Source organism: Pecten maximus, chromosome 2, assembly GCF_902652985.1.
Source record: "Pecten maximus chromosome 2, xPecMax1.1, whole genome shotgun sequence".
NCBI classification, from domain to species: domain Eukaryota; kingdom Metazoa; phylum Mollusca; class Bivalvia; order Pectinida; family Pectinidae; genus Pecten; species Pecten maximus.
The window spans coordinates 7,355,706-7,373,500 of NC_047016.1; the positions used below are offsets into that span (position 1 = coordinate 7,355,706).

General features: G+C 35.0%; 1 protein-coding gene across 1 annotated transcript; it reads right to left on the reverse strand.

The window, feature by feature from the left end:
- Positions 1–591: 591 nt before the first annotated feature.
- On the reverse strand, positions 592–8,250 carry LOC117315558. The gene is made up of 2 exons (XM_033869801.1): positions 7,580–8,250; positions 592–3,061 (listed from the first exon to the last, which is right to left on the reverse strand). Exons 1-2 carry the CDS (start codon positions 7,797–7,799, stop codon positions 1,857–1,859), a joined length of 1,425 nt encoding a protein of 474 aa, XP_033725692.1. The 5' UTR covers positions 7,800–8,250; the 3' UTR covers positions 592–1,856.
- Positions 8,251–17,795: the final 9,545 nt, after the last annotated feature.

Sequence of the window (17,795 nt, forward strand, 5' to 3'; positions counted from 1 at the left end):
GTGTTTTATATAACCCCTTCCTTACTACTTAGGTAATGTTTACCTGTAGGTCATGTTTTATATAACCCCTTCCTTACTACTTAGGTAATGTTTACCTGTAACTCATGTTTTATATAACCCCTTCCTTACTACTTAGGTAATGTTTACCTGTAACTCATGTTTTATATAACCCCTTCCTTACTACTTTGGTAATGTATACCTGTAACTCATGTTTTATATAACCCCTTCCTTACTACTTTGGTAATGTATACCTGTAGGTCATGTTTTATATAACCCCTTCCTTACTACTTTGGTAATGTTTACCTGTAACTCATGTTTTATATAACCCCTTCCTTACTACTTAGGTAATGTTACCTGTAGGTCATGTTTTATATAACCCCTTCCTTACTACTTAGGTAATGTATACCTGTAACTCATGTTTTATATAACCCCTTACTTACTACTTAGGTAATGTATACCTGTAGGTCATGTTTTATATAACCCCTTCCTTACTACTTAGGTAATGTTTACCTGTAACTCATGTTTTATATAACCCCTTCCTTACTACTTAGGTAATGTATACCTGTAACTCATGTTTTATATAACCCCTTCCTTACTACTTTGGTAATGTTTACCTGTAGCTCATGTTTTATAACAACTTATGATTGATATTATCTATTACATGTTAATAAAAATTTAATGCCCAGTATTTATAGTTGATGAGATCTATGTTTTTACGGTTGAAGCCGATCTTGCCGTACCATGAAAAGGTCGTCGACTCATTAAAACATTACCCAGTCCATCTTGTCCTTTAAATATTAGGAAACCTGTTTGTGCTCATTGCATAATTGATACCTGGAATATTCTCCCACCATATGTTATTTGATCTCTTTACGTATTTGGCTTTGAGTTAGACTTGACGAAATATGGAAGGCATTAAGTTTTTTCATTTTATAATATCCTATTAAATCCATGTTTTGTCTCGGCGTATCACCATGTATGACCTTATTTGCATTGAAAGGTCGGTAACAGTATATACCCGTATAGGTAGCTGTAACGCTCTCTGTATTTTAAGAACAATGTGTAATAGACTGATGTTTTATGATATTAATATAGTGGTTTTAATGCAAAGGTTCTACCGTTGATGAAATCAACGAAAGTATTCACTAAATATTTCAGGAAAACGGGAGGAAGATTTCCCGATAAAATCCCTCCCACATCAGAGACCTATGCCAGGAGCGTCTGTCAACATGATACTTGTTAACACAGTAAACAATGATATTGTACTCTCTCCTTACAAATATTTCATCAAAGTGAAACACGATACAATTTATATTAAATTGTGTTGCCATATGTTCTTTCTATCAATGCCGCGTGTTGAGTACAACAATTGTGACTATATATCGATGCACATTAAACTCATTCTTTTCTCTATTATGGATAAAAACGAACATGTGTTGCAACGATCTATATTTGATCCAGGTATTTATATAGTATAGAAGACCTGAAAAGAGGTTCGATTTTTATACTTTTTTCTAATTTAGATAGTTATTTGAAGGATGCCATTTTGTCATTATTCAAATTATAGCTTCGATATTCCTATAATTGTTTGAACAGATGTCACATGTTTCCTACATAACTTCATTGCTCTCATTTATGGAACTGTGTTAATTATTCCAAAGCTATCACCAAAGAGACATTGCCAGATAACGATCACTGTTTCACATTTTCTATATCAACATTCCGGATCACACTTATTTCACCAGATTAGCTGTCACTTTCGTAAAACAATTTACTGAATTTGTTATTTTTCTACCGTATTTACAGTTATTGTGTTACGACATTATGTGATTCCTTTTCCCCATATACAATGTATATCAAAGTCCAAAATGTTTTTCTCGTTTTAGTTCCAGAATGTCATTTTCATCCCTTCCGAAAACAAACAGATTAATTTCTTCTTTTGGCATTATCATAATCGGCGGATCATAACCACGAAGATATCTACAGCGTCTGACGTCATCCCATATGATGTCAGATTCGGATATTTCTACTGTTTCTTTGTCACTGTCCATCGAACATTCGTCGTCGTCAATAAGGTCTTTGATAAAATTACATTGATATTTGTCATTTTCGGAAAATCGTCGTACAATGATATGTTTTTTAAATCCAGGAATTGTCTCCTCTGGCACGTATTCCCTCGCCATGTTGACATTCAAGTGTTCAATTATATTCTCCCTTTCGCCAATGATCACCGGTTCAGAGCATCGTCGTGTTATCAGGTTAGTATTGCTTTCCAACTCCTCTTTCGTAAGTTGTTTTTCTTTCCTTTGAAGACCGAGTCCTACACATTGTTCCATTTTTTGCCCTTCTTTCAAAATTGACTTCGACACGACATCTTTTCCTCGGTTAGTTGTCATATTTGCGTCATCTTTGTTTTGATGCGGCCCCCTTGCCGTAGTTAGTATGGTACCGTCGTCAGTACTCTTAAAGTGAGTTTCTGACGTGTTATCTGCTTTGACAGATTCTAGCAGATCGGTGTTAATGTCTTCGCCATTTCCGTCATTGGCAATGGAGGGATTAGGTAGAGTTACCAATCTAGATTGTGTTTTTCGGGTATCTTTTATTGTACGGGGTGCTTCATGCGGTCTTCGCTTGCTGGAACGTAGGGATAATCCTTTAGGGTACGTAACATCACGGTGTTTTGACCTCCTTATTCTGGATTCGCGTGGTCGCCTTAGGCCAGCCTCTTTATTTTTGGTAGCCAATCCTTCAGCGTGCTTCGCCATGGTCAGCGCTGTCCGCATATCGTCCAGTATGGTTCCGGCCGGAGGCTCTGGACAACAGGGTCTGTTGTTGTCCCACATATCCGACGCGGTGGTTTCCTCTCGGAGTAAATCGGGACTGTGGTCGTGTTTGTTTCCAATGGAACTGACAAGGCTATCCCGCCGTTGTCGAAGCTGGTCATGTAGATATTCCTGATCTGTTCTCTTCTTTTTAAATCGGTCAATCATATCAGTGAGACTAGTGGGATCGGTCGAGTTCCTGTTGGAGAATCGATGGGTCTGACTACGCTGTGAACTCTCTGTAATATAAAAAGTATCATTGGCTAAATGATAATTATTCATCCTTCATTTCATTATTCACTAATTAGAGACAAAAAGTTACATAAATCAAAGACATATGGCTAGAACAGTGATATGTTTAATATAATCATCTCCTACCTTGAGGGTGTGACAGAGAAATCTCCGACCCACGAGGTGATATTCTTGGTTGTCTTAACTGAACGTAAGACGATCAAGAATATCACCCCGGGGATTAGAAATTTCTTTGTGACATCTCCAAGATAGAGGATGCTTATTTTTCTCCCATCGTACTTTTGTTTAACGTAAGGTCCAGTTATTCCAATACAATGTTGACGTGACGTGATTCGTGCTATTTGTCATTCCCCTAGGTTTGACTACGAAATCGCACCTTAAAGAGAATAGGTACAACGTGAGACAAACCTGTGCACGATGGGAGAGAACTTGATATGGCCATTAGGAAAATTCTAGGGGAAGAATTATTTTGAAGTTAGATAATACAAATAATAATAAAGAAATTAGATAAAATGAAAAAAAAAAAAAAAAAAAAATACAAAAACTATTTACCTACGGAAGCCGAATAGGACCAATATAAAAAGATAAACTTAGTTGGTATCATTAAAAAATAAATAAAAAATTTCGTATATACGAGTTTATTTCTCGTATATACGAGTTTATTTCTCGTATATACGAGTTTCCTTCTCGTAATAACGAGTTTATTTCTCGTATATACGAGATTATTTCTCGTATATACGAGTTTCTTTCTCGTATATACGAGATTATTTCTCGTATATACGAGTTTATTTCTCGTATATACGAGTTTCTTTCTCGTATATACGAGTTTATTACTCGTATATACGAGTTTATTTCTCGTAATAACGCGTTTATTTCTCGTATTACATCTAACAGTGTGCTCCATCATGAAACCGGAACTTGTTTAGTACAACTCTACGGAATGGCAGTTGTAACCGACACAGTGGAATGTTACTCTTACAAGGGATTTAGTAACGATGATATACTGTCGTCTTTGGCGATTTCGTCTTACTGTGTTATTAGTAGATAGACACTGAGAAGGTTCTTATGACAGAACATTTGCCAAGAAGGAAAAACCACTCATATACATAGACATATCTACTTGTACTAACATTATATAGCTACACGTTTTAAGTCTGATATTCAATTAATACATCTAGTGACACTGTCTTCGGCAGTGTAACCAGTAGCAACACAGACATGTCTGAAGACTATGAAAGGCCGTTCATGTCAAAACCTGGTACTATTTAACGCGTTAAACATAACATTTAAGATTTAACGAGTCCTTTAAATACGTAGTAGATATATGAAACAAGGTATTCGATTGTTTCTGTTATGTTAGTCATTTTAACGCGTTAAAACAAAAGCTAGGACTTTAAACGCGTTAGAATTCCAAGAAAACATCGTGTTAAGATTTACCGCTTTAAATGTGTTTAACACGTTAAATGCTAACGCGTTAAATGTATCTCGTTTTTGACATGAACGGCCTTTTATAGAATACGATCTGGAAATGAGATTTGAGGTTGATGGCTTTGGCGAATATTGTCGACAAGAAGTCGTAATCCAACAATATCAGTTTGAGCTTTTAAGAAAATTAAATTTAAGTGAAATGGACTCTGAAAATGACCGCTTGGATAACACAGGCTGATGTAGGCCTACAGATGGATGTTATACACGATCCAATAATCAGTCAATCACCAATACACAAAATATAAATGTATTTACCATTCCTTACTCTTTACTATAAAAAGGAACACCGCATCAACATTAGTTTTTTTTGTAAAATAATATGTCATTTTATTCGCAAATTAATATTCAAATAAACATACCAACAAATCAACGGTTCTGGGTACTCTGGTTTGTGTGACAAGACGATACACACGTACAGTAAAGTTATTCATTGTATTCTATACAAAAATCCGCGCATGAAGGACACTACTTTCAAAAAGTAAAAAAAGTAATGTATTCTATAGATTCATAGTGTGATCTACAATAGACTTAATCTCTCCCGTATGAAAACCGGTGTTGGAACCTACAACGTACTTCTATAGATACAGATCAATTTTAGACAATTCTTCAAGTGGATTTCAAACGTATCCATTGCTGTTTTGGCTAGTAAGAATTAAAATTCTTCAGCATTTATTAAACTTCTAATGCTAGAAGTATTATAAGCGAAATAAATATTTGTGTGCAACAAACCTCATAATAAAGGATATGATATTAATGTAAGTCGTTACATATGTTGTAACGGCCCGTTATAATAGAACATGATTCTAACGTTATACATGTTATATACGACCCGTTGAAATAGAAAATCACAAAATTTACATGTTATATACGACCCGTTATAATAGAATATTAGTAAGATGATACTCGTCGTATTTGGCCCGTTATAATAGAAAATAATTAAGATGTTACATGTTGTATACTTCCAGTTTTAAAAGAAAATTATGTCCCTGGTTTCGGTAGGACTTATTATTAACTAATTCACAAATATTACTCAAAACGTTTATCCAGCACTTATATGATTTTTGTCTAATTTGTATAAATTGCAGGCACGTGTTCACGTTTGTTTCTATATTTTTTCTTTCTGGCGGCTCTGATTCCTTTAAATCTGTGACGCCACAGGTCATAGGTCACCGAAACGAGGTCAACGACTTTGGGCTTCAGGTGTGTTTTCGAGAAAAATCGCAATAACTCTAAAACTAAAGTCGTCATAAAAGTCGCACTTTCAGCATTTTTAGTTTCATCCTAAATTACATTTCATAAGCTTAATATAGCAAATCGTTCCGGGTACACTAGCTTATTATGTCGAACAACCTACTTAAAAGTTGTCTTCGCAACTTTTATATATCACACTAGCGACTTAAATGAAGCTTCTATATCATAATATCGTTTTCATTATATCAGTTAAGTTGTTATGTGACTTAGTTTATGTAAATATGGTGATAACCGAATTTCCATATCGCGATAACGAAAAAGAAGAACTCGCAAGTTAGATAGTTCAAACCAGAAAGAATCCTGTATATACGAGAAATAATCTCGTATATACGAGAAAGAAACTCGTATATACGAGAAATAATCTCGTATATACGAGAAATAAACTCGTTTATACGAGAAATAAACTCGTATATACGAGAAATAATCTCGTATATACGAGAAAGAAACTCGTATATACGAGAAATAATCTCGTTATTACGAGAAATCATCTCGTATATACGAGAAATAAACTCGTTATTACGAGAAGGAAACTCGTATATACGAGAAATAATCTCGTATATACGAGAAATAATCTCGTATATACGAGAAATAATCTCGTTATTACGAGAAAGAAACTCGTATATACGAGATTTTTTATTTATTTTTTAATGATACCAACTAAGTTTATTTTTTTCATTGGTCCTATTCGGCTTCCGTAATTTACAGAAGTTATTGCTGGTATTTACAGTAAATCTATTCCCCTGCTTAGTGTGTTACACCGCTCCTGGAATGCTCTTTTTTTTTTTTATTTTTTTTTTATGTTATATTAATAAGATAGTCTATCCGTACCAAATAGTTTTCTTTTTCAGTCCTATGTCTTTTTTGGAGATATACACTATGTACAGCCTGAGTCATGTTCTGGAAAATATGTCCTTTTATAGACAGACCTACATGTTTGTCTTCTTTGGAGATATGCCCTTTGTACAGACTGAGTCATGTTCTGGTAAATGTGGGGTTTTACAGCCAAACAAAGTTCTACACATGTATGTCTTCTGCATGTCCATTCTTTTAATGAAGACCCGGGTCCTCACAGGAAACCTTAACCTTAAAGGAAATATATTGAGCTTAATTTGTTTTTAAAGTTTTATTTTATATATTCATTTATCATTATTTTTATTCATTTTCTTCAGAATACGTTTTTATATCACGGAATAGCCGCAGTGACAATCGGTGAGACACACAATTTGTTTACTTTGATTAATTTCAAGTAATACTTCGAAAATGTTTTTCCTTTTTGACAGGTCAATACTTTGTTATTCTTACATGTTCATTAGTAACGCTGTATTACCGACTGAAGGAAATATATTATATCCCCCCGTTGCTTTATTTCGAGTATTTTCACTGCATCTTAATATCACTTCTTGCTATCAATACGAAAGAATAAATAGTATGATGTTGACAATGGACAAACACACATATGTGTATAAAATATACACTTTAATGGAATATCGCTTAAATATTACAAATTCTACAGAATAAATAGTATAATGTTGACAATGTACCTTCACATAATTCTAAATTCTTAAGATTGTGCCAAATATTTTACTCTATACTCGAGTCAAACTTTCTGTTATCATTTTTAAGCGTATTAGTACAACGCAGCGTTTTGAAGCCAGATTTATCGATATGTGGAACTAACTTCTGCACCATATCTGTCATTTTCGAAGTCCGAAGTAGTAAGGAATACCTCCGGATCCTAAAGAGTTACCTACATATATACAGCTTACCTGTCTGTTTAGATGCCCGGATGTTTCGGAGCTCCTTTTGAAGTTCCCTCTGTCGATAACGATAGTCTGCCTGGACCATTGTCTTTTCTCGGTCAAGCTCTCCCAAACGACGAGTTAGGGCATGCTCTGTGATAGCAGCATTTGGAACCCAGAAGTTACCTTCGGCCTTGCTCATTGATCTAAGTCGTGGTTCTAACTTGTAAATGCTTCTTCCTTGCATTGTAGTGATATAGTTTATGACAATTGCCGTTCAGCTAGACATTTATAGAATAGATCATTTAAATAAACATAAACAATCAAGAAATCCATGAAGTTCTCCAATTCTCAATGAAACTTCGCAAAAGTTGGAGGACCACACAATCGAATTTTCAGAAGCTGTGATGGAAAGTTGTTCACGTATATATACATTAAACACCAATCGACTCAACTTGTGACGGAAATAAAGAAAATAAGAAAAATGGTTATTTCGTTTTCAAACGCGCACTTTATGGAAGATAACGTATTACGGAATAGTGTTAATCAGGAAATCACAAAACATCCAGCTTTATATGTCCACCACTGGTCATGTCGCTTAAAGTAACCGTTCATTGACAGAACATCCTAGAAACTCCCGGCACCAACGCGGGGGCAACATGTGAACGAAAACAAACAGCTTAGCATCGCCTTTACATTCGTCAGGCGTTTATAGGTATAACTTAGCAAAGTGCGAGTTTATGACCCTTACGTCCTAACTGTGGATACTTGTCACCAGGCTCACATAATACGTCATTACTTCTCTGTAAACCTTCAGCACGCTTCACTGACTTGATAAATATGTATGAAATAGCATGAATGTAAACATCACCTTTAATGGATGGGATTAAAGGGTTTGATTTGTTGCAATTTAATGGCCCTCCATTAAAGGTCGAGCCGACACTTTGTAAATGTCACTGGCCGTTTGATGATATCACTTATTTTCGTACGATATACTGTGACGCAAACACATTTTTACTTTTGAATCATACTTACAAATGTTAAATATTTCTGTACTGGCTGGTAGCCTGATATATAATTTGTTTGTAATTACTGATACATATACAAACAAGAATTACATTAGAGATACATGCTACCCTACTATCGTATTTCAAAACTGTTTCCACACAAATCTCGTTCATGTTCAGAACAATGAAGCTTATTTATCCCATTACTACGTTTTTTTCACAACTGATATGGCACGTGATAAAATTCGTAACGGTGTGTTTTTGTTTTTGTTTACACACCGCGGTGTGTAATCACTTTCTAAGCCTCCGATTGGTCATTTGTGACCCCCAACCAATCTGATTGGCTAACCTCTGGCCTTTGACCACGCACTATTTTCACTACTTTCACTTATTCTTTTTTGTCGTCTGTCTTCAAAAGATCAACATAGACACGTTTTGTGGATTTGTCGGTGGTCAACATTAGCATAACTGGGTGAGAGGGGTGTCCTCATGGAAATGTCGATTAATATGGGGTTTGAGTGGTACGTAATATAATTTGATGAACAGACGACGCACGAAAGCGAGATATCGCATCGATTATAGCAAACTAAAACTGACAAACCATCCCCCCCTTTAATTTATTCTCGATATGCAGTGGACCCCGATAGCCATGAATGAATTATCAAAACAATGAATAAATGTAATAAAAATGGTTAAATCGCTGTCATAGGCCGAAACCTAGAGCTTCCCTTTTCCTGGTACAGTAGTAGCTAGGCATAGTTCGGTGTCATTCGGTACGGATATTGTACCAACAGAAAAAAAAAATCAACGAATAAACACTTTGTTATCATTCCACTTACATTTATTACGAATATATATCCCAAACAAAAAAAATGTAAAAATCATTTTAGAACAGTTGTCTCGTGTCGCTCAGCACTCCAGCTCGTTTTCCGAAAGATTTGTTGAAATGCACGGTGTCTTGAATGCATAAATCTCAGAATGAACATTTAACATCACAATAACCAGTAATAGCATACCTACGTTTGCCAATCTGACAATGATTAGTCTAATATTCAGCGTTGACGTTCGACTTCGCAATGACGGTGTCGTCTTCGAATATATTTGAGAGGAGTCATTTAAACAAGTTACCTATTAATAAATCACACAAACACAAGGATTGTGAAACTAATACTTCGCTTTGAAAAAAATATGTCATTTACTATACAGTACAGAAGATACGAGTCGTGCACCTAAAATAGATGATAAGCTTTCGTTCATAACGAAATATGTTTTGTCGCGTAGTGATTTGGTTCACAGAATTTAGTTGCTACGTTGGGAAAATATGAACTTGAGAAGCTTACATTTGTAAGTACAGAAGTTATGTGATAAACAAGTTCCCCGACTCGTGACGATTGTTTATCATTTTTATCCAACTCTCGTTAGTTAATTTTCTAATTTTGAAAAGACACTCGCTAAACCTCGTGTCTTTTCAAAGTTAAATAAATTAACTAACTTGAGTTGGATAAATATGATAAACAATCTCCACTCGTTGGGGAACCTCTATTTATTTCTTCTTGCGCTTCTGAATCGAGTCTTTGAACACTTTTTTTATTGTTTACGTAGCAGTCTGTGTTAGATTGGTTTGAAAATTTCATCGAACAATGAGGTCGACTGCATATGGAGCGATTTTCGCTAAATATATGAGGAAAGTGTACTGGAGTCTACCATAGAAGACATGATACCGAGGCTTGTGTAAGTCAAACTTCTCATAGGCCATAAATGGAAATAAATATTTCTGAATACAACAGAATGTGTTATTCGATGAATCTATCTGACTCTTTGGTCTACATGGGGTATTGCACGAAGGGATACATTCCCTTAAAACACCTTTATCACGTTGTCTTTGTAATGTTGCGTTATTGACCATTGAAATGCGTAACCTGTATCAATCAAAGAGTGTCTCTAAGACACACAAGTCAAGATCAACTTTAAATGTCGATTTAGATAATTGATTCAGTCGAAGCCGAATAGTGAATGGTATACTTTAATGTAATGGCTGACAACAACAACAATGTAATATCTACATATATCTACAGACATTGTACACGAGGTTGAAAACTGATAAATTACTTACTTTTTACTCCCGATATGGAAGTAAAGTGAAATATATCTATATATATATAAACATTCCACATCATCACTACACGCTAATAATGACAGCCACAAAAGAATAACACTATCAAACTGCAATATATCTAGGTAGGAAAGGAATCTTTTCAGATATAGGGTCGATAAGCACTATCTACAACATAATTACTGGTAACAAGAGCCCAATAACAATGATCAACACGTAAACGTAAATGGACTACACGCCCCTTTCAGGATAAACAAACGATAATGATACATAATATAGATATATAGAGGGTTACAGCATGTGATCACTAAAGTACAGGGAACATCAATAAAGGTCTACAATTCGCTACACAATAGGAACAGCGCGACTACAGAAACTTAAGTATGACATGAAAATTACATGGAATAAATCTTAAAGATAAATCTGAACGCCTTAAATTGTTAAGGATACAAAGCTGATTTTGAAATTGACGTTGGAAAGATGGATTCATTATTATGTCTATATTCTTTGTTTTAATGAGAAATGAATTGTAAAATTGTTTGGTTATGAAACATTTGCCATATAATCAATGTGACGTCGAAAGCATTGGCCAACAAGCTGGGTTAACGTCGAAGACAAGCGAATATAACATAGCGTTAAACCTGGCAAACCTAACATATCAAAGAATTACTAATGTTATCGAATAGGCAATATATTAGTTCATCAGCAAATTTTCACATAAACTAGTCTATGACAATTTGTAGGAAACATCAAAATTGGGTTTTATTATCTACATCCATAACGTAAAGTCATTCAGCATAGACATCATACTAAATCCATAAAACCCTTATATATAATGTTCTTCACACCAGTCCTCAGAATGTTCGGATTATTTTAAAGGAATCTACTTATTAGCACGTAATCAAATTGAAAGACATTGTCAGCCATACCCAAGACACACATACCTGTAGAACGCAATAATTTTCACGAATGGATTGTATGTAGGCAGGCAGGCAGGCAGGCAGGCAGGCAGGTGTGTGTATGTATGTATATGTATGTATGTATGTATGTATGAGTATAGAATATATGGCAAACCTTTATTCTCGTAGCGCACGATACTCTATCCTCAAACAATTAACCGAAGAAATTACGTGTTCACGGATGATTGTGCGTAACACGTTTGATACAGCAATGTAACTGTAAGTCTGGGGTTAACTTACCGATTGATCTGGTTGGAGATCAAGGAGCAAACCCGAAGTTGTAACGTTCTAGTACCATGTGTAACAAAATTGATAATGTTTATGTCAAAGGCAGAAACTTGGCTGAGTGATTACATGTTTTTTAAAATTCTAACGTGTATCTAAATTTGAATTCATCCTTATTGTCCATTGAATGTTCTAACAATGCTCACGTTATGTCTTTGAAAGGGTTCGTACGGCAGTAAGAAGAGAATGAAGGTGTTGTGATCCATCAAGGAAGTTGGGTGAGTTACGCTAGAATCGCTTTACATGTTTGTTTTAATTAAAGATTATGTTGCAGGATCGGGTGATAGGATGCCTGTGTCGTCGAGAACCATCACGTAGGTGATATATAATGCTAGTATGTTTTCACATTCCACATGATTAAGTCGAGTTGTTGTTAGACGTGTTAACATTCATGGGTTGTTGTTAACGTAATACACTAGCTATCGTCAAAAATGTGCGTATTGTTTTGTAAGGCAATGCCGGACCGTAAACTTCCGTGCACGTGTGACAGGTAATGTTTCCTTTCGGTAAGTATGTATAACATGCTAGCAGCGCAGAGGGAAACAAATTGACAAGAACATGTATTTTCTCAACTATTAATTCTCCTGTGATCACAGATGTGTGACTCAAAATTCGATTTTTGCTTTTTCATTATTGATTCTAATTCATGGAAGAATTCTGTTGACGTTGGCGTGGTATTCATTATTTAGGTTCGCCGATATTGACTCGATAGAACCAATTTGGATTCACAAGAATGACTGTTTTAAGCTTTGATATACATATCTCAATGCATTCATTCCTCCTTTGTAGCTACATAGCGTGTAGTGCAGCACTTCATGCCCCAACACAAAACCCATAATAGATGTTGTGGTCTGGTAATGTCGTGTAATAAATGTGATAAACAAATATATACGTTTATTGCTGAAGAATGTTTCTTTTACATATATTGAATAAATGTATAGATTGCTTAATATTTCCTCATTACAAAACAGAGTCAGTATTCACAAAGTCAAGAGATAAACCGTATATATTGTTCTTTTCATAATGCCATTGTCATGATTGAACTAAATTGATATATGTTAATGGTTTGTGAATTGTGTATTATATTTGCTAATTCTATCGGCTTTTTAGTTGTTTTTTGATAATACATCTGTGCCATTTTCCTGGTGATGACATCAAGTGTTGACATCGTCTCAGAGTAGCCTCGGTTAGATCCTTTTGTTACAACAATCCGTATCTTTATAGAGGAATGTCAGACACGTTATGTAATATAAATGTCTTGCTACCAAATCAATATGACGAAATTAGAGCAACAAGGTGCTATCTCGATTTTTAATAGTTTTGAGTAAACAGCAATTGAAAGTTTTGAATCAATATGGCATGTAAATGAAAAATATTTCAATCATTTATCAATAATTATTCTATAGATCCATGTGCTAGGTCAATATTAGGATAAGAATTTACAACATATTCCATAATTAAACCTGTTAATCAAGGTCATTTGTGAGATAGAACCTTGTTGCACAACTACTTTGAAGTAAGTTTAAAGCAACAAGGTGCCTTCTTGTAAGATAACACCTTGTTGCATTATCAAAGTTACAATAATTTACTAATAGTATGACTAAATTAAGCTTTCATTAAGTAATTGGGTATTGATTTTAGATATATATTGTTTTTTCTGCTAGGTAAAACCGAATATGGTCCTAGTCACTGGTATGTCGGTATTTGACGAGGGTATTATGGTATGGTGTTGTCCGTCCATCAGTCCTGCATTTACCTTTGTTTGCCCAGGTGTACATTTTTCAGTCAATCTCCTTCAAACTTGGTAGGCTTTATAATATATTATGTAATTGTGTTTGACTATATTTACAAAAGCTATTGCCCTTTATTTATTTCAAAATCTTGTCCGGATATCTGCTCCAACATTTGTCAGCCAATCTCTTTAAAACTTAGTAGGCTTTTTTCATTATGATAGTAGTTTTTTTTTTTTTTTCTGAACAGCATTTTCATTTAACTATTGTTGCGAAACTTATCCCCCGTTGTTTATTTTCAGAATTTGATTCTTGTTGATCTTCTCTGTAGATCCTCTCCCGTAGCTTACAACCAATTTCTTTCAAACATGAAGTTATACTTTCTTAGGGGCATTTTGATTAGACAATTAACGCTTCATTTTCATATTTTATTAATTTTGATACCTTATTGAATATTTTTCCTTTGGCATGGGACGAGTTCGTATTGTTTCTCCCACAGTACAGTCAGTACTCTTATTATATATATAATATTGAATATTAGTAAAGCTTACACAATCTTGTATTTGTTCCACTGGAACTTTTGTCACAAGTAAGTCATCTATTTAGTGCATTATATTTTACTCTTCATTCAACAACATACACCTTCTATTCTCCCTCGTCTGAAATGCTATCTTCCCATGTAACTGTTCTATTCTGATTCAAGCTTTCAAACTTTCCTTCCAATATCCAGTGTTAGAATATGTGTTCTTCTTTACAAACGCTGAACTTTATTTAAGACCAAAGGCTTTTGATTAGTTATTAGATTCCAGTATAATTTTCAGATATCTTCAAAACTTGTGACTGACCGCTGCTGTGGCAGTACTCTTGATGTCATGTTCCTTTCATTTCAAGGTGGCACAGGCTATTTCTATTACGTTATCATTCTCATATTCACAAAGACATAGGTCAATATCAGTCACAAGAATATAGATAATATTACTGGAATAAATACAAAAGTCTATCTTCGTTATGTTTACCAGAGCAACGGATCATGTGTTCCGAATTCGTGATTCCACACGTTTTATTAACCTACTGTTAGTAGATCATTGTCCACTGTATGTTGCTGTTCCCAAAATAATGATTGACCTCGCTATTAGGAATGGTTTAAGAAGTTAAGTACCTGGTATTTAAATGAGAAAATGCTGCCTGTTTTAAAGTTTCGATCTTTATAATCTTGAATATTTTTCAATAAAACCTCAATATGTGATACCTTAGTGGCAGGGGAACGACATTTTTATCAAAACAATAGATTTCCCTCATGTCAGCTATAAGGGGTCATATCAGTTAATTGCCTTGTAATATGAAACCAAAACCTATTACAAGTAGTTCGCAACAAGGAGCCTTCTCGGACATAGCACCTTGTTGCACAAACTGATACTGATATAGCACCTTGTTGCTCTAAACATATTCTACTTTCTGAAGATAGCACCTTTCATTAATTAACAATTATCTTTTTTAATGAATGGTATTTTGCTTAGATATTTTTTCACATGAAAGATGCATATATCTTAACTTTATTTCTAGAAAAATCTCATTTTTGCCAAAATATCAAGATAGCACCTTGTTGCACTAATGGGACGGAATGTTCTTTACTTGATCTGGTGAAATATTTTAAAGTTCTGCAAATCTATACCTCAAAAATAATATAACATTTGTATGCGTCATATTTTTACGTCCATTGAAGTCATGCATTCTATGTAACTGCATAACCATGTATTCTTCCTAAAAATAGCGTTTTTTATCTTAATGATAATGCTAGGTCCTACATAAACGTAGAATATTGATGATAAGATTGAAATGAAGTGGTGGGCCAAAATATTACCTATTTAATGGAAAATCTATTTTAAGCGCATTAGACTAGAGACTGCCTATTATTCTGTTCAGTGTTACTTACAAAGGTAAACAGTCATCCCCAGAAAATAATGTTTTCTCGGTGTAAAACATACTGAAATATATTCAAATGAAATTTATTACTTTGACCAAATCATAGAAATCATTATATAGAGGTTACACAACGAGTGGTTGTTGGATATGGAATTTAGTTCACACTCGTAAGTTATTTTTTACCACGTGTGGTATAAACAGATTGTTGATCAACAGATGTAATGATTAACTGATGGTCTGAGAGTTGAATAACACAGGGTATTGTGGTAGAAATTTCCTTATACGACGTGAAGCCAGGCGTGTTCGATGTTTGTAGATATGCCCTATGATTGTAGATATGCCCTATGATTGTAGATATGCCCTATGGTTGTAGATATGCCCTATGATTGGTAGTCGCCGCCCTATTCGATGTTTGTAGATATGCCCTATGTTTGTAGATATGCCCTATGATTGTAGATATGCCCTATGTTTGTAGATATGCCCTATGTTTGTAGATATGCCCTATGGTTGTAGATATGCCCTATGATTGTAGATATGCCCTATGATTGGTAGTCACCGCCCTATTCGATGATTGTAGATATGCCCTATGATTGTAGATATGCCCTATGATTGTAGATATGCCCTATGGTTGTAGATATGCCCTATGATTGGTTGTCACCGCCCTATTCGATGTTTGTAGATATGCCCTATGATTGTAGATATGCCCTATGATTGTAGATATGCCCTATGATTGTAGATATGCCCTATGATTGTAGATATGCCCTATGATTGTAGATATGCCCTATGGTTGTAGATATGCCCTATGATTGGTTGTCACCGCCCTATTCGATGTTTGTAGATATGCCCTATGATTGTAGATATGCCCTATGATTGTAGATATGCCCTATGTTTGTAGATATGCCCTATGATTGTAGATATGCCCTATGATTGTATATATGCCCTATGATTGTAGATATGCCCTATGATTGGTAGTCACCGCCCTATTCGATGTTTGTAGATATGCCCTATGATTGTAGATATGCCCCATGATTGTAGATATGCCCTATGATTGTAGATATGCCCTATGATTGTAGATATGCCCTATGATTGGTAGTCACCGCCCTATTCGATGTTTGTAGATATGCCCTATGATTGTATATATGCCCTATGATTGTAGATATGCTCTATGATTGTAGATATGCCCTATGATTGTAGATATGCCCTATGATTGTAGATATGCCCTATGATTGTATATATGCCCTATGATTGTAGATATGCCCTATGATTGTAGATATGCCCTATGATTATAGATATGCCCTATGATTGTAGATATGCCCTATGATTGTAGATATGCCCTATGGTTGTAGATATGCCCTATGATTGTAGATATGCCCTATGATTGTAGATATGCCCTATGATTGTAGATATGCCCTATGATTGTAGATATGCCCTATGGTTGTAGATATGCCCTATGATTGTAGATATGCCCTATGATTGTAGATATGCCCTATGATTGTAGATATGCCCTATGATTGGTAGTCACCGCCCTATTCGATGTTTGTAGATATGCCCTATGATTGTAGATATGCCCTATGATTGTATATATGCCCTATGATTGTAGATATGCCCTATGATTGTATATATGCCCTATGATTGTATATATGCCCTATGATTGTAGATATGCCCTATGATTGTAGATATGCCCTATGATTGTAGATATGCCCTATGATTGTATATATGCCCTATGATTGTAGATATGCCCTATGATTGGTAGTCACCGCCCTATTCGATGTTTGTAGATATGCCCTATGATTGTAGATATGCCCTATGATTGTAGATATGCCCTATGATTGTAGATATGCCCTATGATTGTAGATATGCCCTATGATTGTAGATATGCCCTATGATTGTATATATGCCCTATGATTGTAGATATGCCCTATGATTGTAGATATGCCCTATGATTGGTAGTCACCGCCCTATTCGATGGTTGTAGATACGCCCTATGATTGTAGATATGCCCTATGATTGGTTGTCACCGCCCTATTCGATGTTTGTAGATATGCCCTATGATTGTAGATATGCCCTATGATTGTAGATATGCCCCATGATTGTAGATATGCCCTATGATTGTAGATATGCCCTATGATTGTAGATATGCCCTATGATTGTAGATATGCCCTATGATTGTAGATATGCCCTATGATTGTAGATATGCCCTATGATTGAAGATATGCCCTATGGTTG

Bases quoted from the DNA above. Each gene is read 5' to 3' on its own strand.
- LOC117315558 (XM_033869801.1), bottom strand. From the start codon at position 7,799: ATGCAAGGAAGAAGCATTTACAAGTTAGAACCACGACTTAGATCAATG. The intron at 3,062-7,579 runs GTAAGCTGTATA...TTTATATTACAG, and splicing joins CCGGGCATCTAAACAGACAG to AGAGTTCACAGCGTAGTCAG.